This window comes from Trifolium pratense, linkage group LG4, assembly GCF_020283565.1.
Source record: "Trifolium pratense cultivar HEN17-A07 linkage group LG4, ARS_RC_1.1, whole genome shotgun sequence".
NCBI classification, from domain to species: Eukaryota; Viridiplantae; Streptophyta; class Magnoliopsida; order Fabales; family Fabaceae; genus Trifolium; species Trifolium pratense.
In genome coordinates, this window is record NC_060062.1 from 49,035,727 (window position 1) to 49,042,215 (window position 6,489).

A 6,489-nucleotide genomic window follows, 5' to 3' on the forward strand; every position below is an offset into this window, starting at 1 on the left:
CATTTTCATATGTATGTTGAACTAATGTGCCAGTATGTTATGCTATGATAGCATGCATCTGTAAGTTTTATTTTGAAATGATATTTTGAAAAACTTTTGCTGCAATGAAATGAATGCTTATGTTATTATGTCAGCAGGTTTATGAATCATTATTTTGATCACAGGAAAAAACAAAGCTATGCTTTGAGAAATTATGCAGTTGAGAGATATCTCAAAATTTTATCATGATCTCTTTTTTTTTCTGTCAAAAGACAGTTTCAGGATTCATGTTGAAATATGTGATAAATTTCATATTGTTTGATTCTCTGAAACATGCTAAGTTTTTAATCCATGATATGTTTCTGCATTGAAGGCAGGTAAAAGATATTCAACCAAAAGGATAAGTAATGCTCTAAATCAAAACATACAAATGTTTTTGAAAATATCCTTAAAAACTCTGATATGAAACTCATTCAAATTTTGAGCAAAACCATCATAACCATAAACATTCACTTTGGTAAAAGAATGACTTGTTAAAATTTGTCATATTATTTTTAATCAAAGTTTAAACTCAATTTGCTATTGAAAATAGAATGCTTAAATTGAGGGGGAGTTATTGACAAATCAAATGCAAAAGATTATCAAAATCTTTTATCAAAAACTCAAAATCAAAATTAAGTTAAATGTTTGTCATCATCAAAAAGGGGGAGATTGTTGAGGACAAAATCCTTATTTGATGTTTTAAAAATAACAAACATGTTAATTAATTTTAATTATGATTATCTTGTTATCTACTAATGTGTTTTGTGAGAAATGTTTCAACGATAATGATATCATCTGTCAACGGTAACGTTATGGATGAGCAACTAATGGACAAGCAAAACATTACACACATGAGTAGAAACAAAGGTCTTGACTTAAATGATGAAGTGCTTCACAAAGATATTATTCCTTTACCTCATCAAAAGTGGTAGTATTTTAAGGAAACACTTATGTAAGGAATATGCCAAACATGGCATAAATTGAATCATGTGCCATAAAGCCTTTTTGGACTAAAGTGATTAAAAGCCCCTTTGGACAAACAAAGGAAGCTTCCATCAATGATTGAAGAAGATTTGAAATTCAAATGAAAGCCACATCACACAATGATGGCTTGGACGAAAATTGGCCAACAAGGTGAAGTCACACCATAAGCCAAGTTTTAGCAAGCCTCTTTCTCTTCAAAGGAACATAGAGGGGACAAGAAAACAACAAAGGACAATGAGTCACCAAAACAAGTACAATAATTACATGATATTTTTTCCCACTTGCATACAAGTTGTCTAACCCTAAATTAGGAAAGATTCCTTCTTATGGACATATATGGGCCACGTAAATGCAGTGGTTGTCATTGGATTAAAAGTGTAGTGCAGATTGCCATAACGGTAATGTTACTGAAGCAACGATAACGCATTATTCACAGCAAATTGACAGCACAACATTGTGACATGTCAAGTTGGATTTGAAATTCAAATCCCTCTCTCATACGCTCCTCCAAGGTTATATTTGCCTATAAATACAATGGAGCTACATGAAGAGAAGATTAAGAGTTTGCAAAAAGAATCAAATCATATACTTAGTTGAAGCAAAAATCAACAAGTCATAAACTCTTCAAAAGCAAAGCAAATCATCAAAGATATATCATAAATTTGTGAAAAACAAATAGACAAAGCTTGCTATTATCAATCTCTCACTTGAGTTGATTTAACCCATATTCCCCACAAATATTGTAACCCTCTCAAGTCTTTCTTTCATGTTAGATTGAGTGTTTGTGAGAAAGTCTTTTCGAGTGAAGAAAAGCATTTTGAGTGAAAGTCTTTTCGAGTGAAGAAAAGCATTTGTGTAAAAGTCTTTTCGAGTGAAGAAAAGCATATTGTATTGATCCAGTTGTGATCAAGTTTTTGATGCGAAGCAGAAGGTTCTGATCTTAGCATTTTTAGTGGATAATCTCACAAGGACTGTGAGGACTGGACTAGCCCAAGTTGGGTGAACTAGGATAACTTCTGTGTGTTTTTCTCTTGGACTCTAAAATCCTTAAAACATACTAAACTAACTGAGTAATACCGGAGTGCTCTGGGCCTTAAACATTTATTTATTCAGCAACTAACTTAATATTTATATTGTTCAGTTATATTTTATTGTTGCTAACTATATTTCTTTTTATATTGTTAATTGTGAACTAACCAATTAAACGAAATATTGTCTTGAGTTATTTTAAACTAACTGAAAAGATTTTTAAAAAGGGTCACAATTCAAACCCCCCTTTCTTATGACATTTATTGCTACTTCAATTCAATCTTATTTTTTTAATTTTGTCTAGTTTCCTTTACAAATTTAGTGTTAAAAATACAAAATTCTCTCATTCTGTCACTTCTCACTACCCGTTATCAACACAAAAACTTCGATTTTTATGATAAAAAAGGGGAAAGAGAAATCAAATTAATCATTAAGCAAAAAATTGTTGAAGAGATTATATGTTTTTTCAAAAATCATTCTATAAGTTTTTTTTTCTTTCAAAAATTGTCTTTTAAAGAGAAACTTTTTGCGTTGAAGAATTTATGGAGTTTTACGGATACTAAAACTCAAACTCGCTAACTTTATAGGACCAAAAACACATTTTAACCTTTAATATAAGATTGTAAAATTCTTTAAAACTATAGTAATGAAGATAGAAAATGAAGAGTAAAAATAGAGAATATTGTAATTTCTAAAATAAACAAATGGGATTCTAATATTTTTTTTTTGATAAATTAAAAGTATCTAAATATCAAAGTAGACGTAGATATTCCAACTACCTCTCAGCTTCCATCTATGTTGGTCTATCCCAAATATGGGATTCTAATATAGAGCTATAATAAGTACACAAAACAATACATCATGTTGATCAACTAGAGCCACACATATCAAATCCACAACTCACTGAATGTACCACAGAAATTCAAAAATTTCTTTGCTAGCTACTTGAGTTCAAGGAAAGTACCAAATAAAATTCGGATTCTAAAATCGAAAATTTCAATTATTTCGAAATGCAGATCATAAACACAAAAATACATACTCCCTTGGTCCTATTTTATAAGGAAAAAAAATATCATATTTTGTTCCAAATTATAAACAAAAATTACTAAATTTTATTATTTTTAAGATTTACTTTTATTTATTCTCATGAAATTTAATACAAATTTTTTTTGAACACGGAAATTTAATACAAATTACATTTAATTTATTCTCTCTCTTCTTTTTCCATAATCAATAACCAATAAATTATTTTTTTACATCTTTCCATGAAACTTATTTCAAAGAAAACACAAAAAATCAAAACTTTAAATTATTATATTTTATTTTTCTTAATAATTGTGTATTTTATTTTGTTGCTTATAATATGAGACGGAGGGAGTACTTTGATTCTATATTTCGAAGTAAAAATAATTTCAAAAACTTTTGGATTCTAAAATCCAAATTATTTATTTATTTATTTAGTATTTTCATTTAGAAAAAACTAGAAATGATCAAAGCCACACGATTATAATCGGACGGCTCTGATCTGTTACGGTGTCCTGGTGCAACAGGAAATCCATTTCCAGCTATGGAACACAGTAACCCAGAAAAATAAATTGCATTGAATACTGAAAGCGACCAAGGGAATAATAACACGTACGCACGAAAATTCTATGTTAGTTTTTTTTTTTTTGACACAATGTTATTGAAGATATGAAAAACGTTTTTTAGTAGCTCTCACACATCTATATATATGGGTGTGTGGTATGGGCTCTCATTCAGTGCAGAGAAGCAAATAAGCTAAAGATTGAGAAAGAGTGAAAGAGGAAAAAAAAAAAAAAAAAAAGAATGGAAGTACCACAAGTACTACACATGAATGGAGGTGTTGGAGAAGCAAGCTATGCAACCAACTCCTTAGTTCAGGTATACATAATATGTATTCATATTGAACCTATATATTATGTAATTCATCAAAAAAAATATTTAACCTATGCATGGTAAAATAAATGCATATTAATTGTTTAATTTTGTATTTTCTCATTTATACAGGAACAAGTGATTTCTTTGACAAAGGCCATTAGAGAAGAAGCCGCAATTAGTCTCTATTGCAATTCATACCCAAGAAGCCTAGCAATTGCGGATTTGGGTTGCTCTTCTGGACCAAACACTTTATTGGTGGTATCTGAATTTATCAAGGTTATAGAAAAGCTTTGCCGAGAATTGAATTATGATTCTCCCGAATACAAGGTCTTCTTGAATGATTTACCGGGTAATGACTTCAACACCATTTTTAGGTCTCTCGATAGATTCAAAGAGAGTCTGAACGGTCAAACAAAAACTAAAACGGGTCCATGTTATATATCTGGAGTTCCTGGTTCTTTCTATGGGAGAATTTTTCCTAATCGAAGTTTGCATTTCGTTCATTCATCTTACGGCCTTCAGTGGCTATCGAAGGTTAAATGTTTACTTAACTTTTTTCATTCTTATATTTATGTCTTAATTACTTTTTTTAGTAAAGAATTTCATTTTAGGTTATATTTATGTATGTATCTAAGGTGGAACACATTTTTGTTGATTGGTGATTATTTAGGTTCCTGAGAATGTAAACAACAATAAGGGCAACATTTACATGTCTCCTACAAGCCCCTCAAATGTACTTACTGCTTACTACAACCAATTTCAAAGAGATTTTTCTCTTTTTCTCAAGTGTCGTGCAGAGGAAATAGTTGAAGGGGGTCGCATGATGCTAACATTTTTAGGAAGAGAAAGTGACATTATGTATAGCAAGGAATGTTGCTACATTTGGGAGCTTATGGCTATGGCTCTTAATGATATGGTCTTGGAGGTAGATAGTCACATCCTAATTATGTACTATAATTTGGTTTAATTACTGTTGATATTAATTTGATCATGTGTTACTATCGGAGTCGGCCCAACATTAAACAACGTCTCAAGCGAATTTCAAAGTGAAGTTTTTTTCGCTTATTTCGAGAAAAAGCGAAAGTGTCAAACAAAAATTAAAAAAATACAAAAAGTCTTATTTTTTTAATACAGGGTCTCAAATAATTTTCCGTTATTCATAGGATACAAAGTCTTACATTATTTTATACCGTGAAAGACACTATTTTCCCCCTTTTTTGGAGGCCTTTGTCTTTATTCTAAGGATTTTTTTTCTTGCTGTGAACTAATGAACTTATAATTTATGAGAGACTTTTTTGTTTTAATGATTATATATATATATATATATATATATATATATATATTTTTGGGAGCCCTTGCTTGGGTTGCCTTACTCTTGGGCCGACCCTAATTACTATTTAAAATATACTCCCTCTTGTATATCTTTTTTACGAGACACTTCACATTTCTAAAATCATTGAATAATTAATGTATTTAGTCTGACGAGATATGTTAATTATTCAATAAATCTAAAAAGGTGAAGTGTCTCTTATAAAAACGACCGGAGAGAGTATAAATTAAATTAATCACTAGATTAATAATATGAAATTTCTTTTTATGCATTAGGGAATCATAAAAGAAGAACAACTTGATACTTTCAACATCCCTCAATATACACCATCTCCATCAGAAGTGAAATTGGAAGTTCTCAAAGAAGGATCATTTTCCATTGATCAATTGGGTGTTTCTGAAGTGAATTGGAATGCTCTTGACAATTGGAATGCTTTTGAATGTGAGTCTCAAATGTCTGAATCACATAGTGATGGTCCATATAATGTCACACAATGCATGAGAGCTGTTTCTGAACCTTTGCTGATTGATCACTTTGGTGAGTCTATTATTGAAGAGCTTTTCAACCGATATCAAAAAATCTTAATTGATCGGATGTCCAAGGAGAAAACTAAGTTTTTCAATGTCACCATATTATTGACTAGAAAATCGTAAGAGGAAAAAAAAAAAAAAAGTATTTATGGTTTATAAACGTCATTCGCACAAAAATATTTAGAAAGGTTGTTGTGTGGTTAGTTTGTTTTTGTTGTCTGTTCTATTTGCTGGCAATTAATTATTTGTAATATGTCCTTGTTCTAAGTTGTATAATTAAATTATGGAAGATGTAATACAGTGTCGTGGGACACATATGATAATATTTTCAATGTTATATTACATATTTAGATAAATTTTAATATGGATCACTTCATCAAGTGGTCCATGGTGGACTAGTCATAAATAACATTATAACGAATACGAATTTTACAAAATCCACCGTTGGATTGAAAGTTTATATCATATAGATCATCCATAGAAAAATTTAGAAAAATTGAAAATCACTTGATATGTTATTGAGACACATCAAGATTAACGGTTTATTAAATAACGTTAATCTTGATGTGTCTCAATAACATATCAAATGATTTTTAAAAAGATTTCAAAAATTTATGGATGATCAATACGATATAAACTTTCAATCCAACAGTGAATTTCGTAAAATTCATATTCGGTAGATCATTTGTCCACGGT

At 30.0% G+C, this 6,489-nt stretch overlaps 1 protein-coding gene across 1 annotated transcript; it reads left to right on the plus strand.

The window, feature by feature from the left end:
• The first annotated feature begins 3,784 nt into the window (after positions 1 to 3,784).
• Positions 3,785 to 6,149, plus strand: LOC123921348 (S-adenosyl-L-methionine:benzoic acid/salicylic acid carboxyl methyltransferase 3-like). The gene is made up of 4 exons (XM_045973844.1): positions 3,785 to 3,936; positions 4,063 to 4,467; positions 4,604 to 4,858; positions 5,539 to 6,149. The coding sequence occupies exons 1-4, from the start codon at positions 3,862 to 3,864 to the stop codon at positions 5,914 to 5,916; spliced, it is 1,113 nt and encodes a 370-aa protein (XP_045829800.1). The 5' UTR covers positions 3,785 to 3,861; the 3' UTR covers positions 5,917 to 6,149.
• The last annotated feature ends 340 nt before the right edge of the window (positions 6,150 to 6,489 follow it).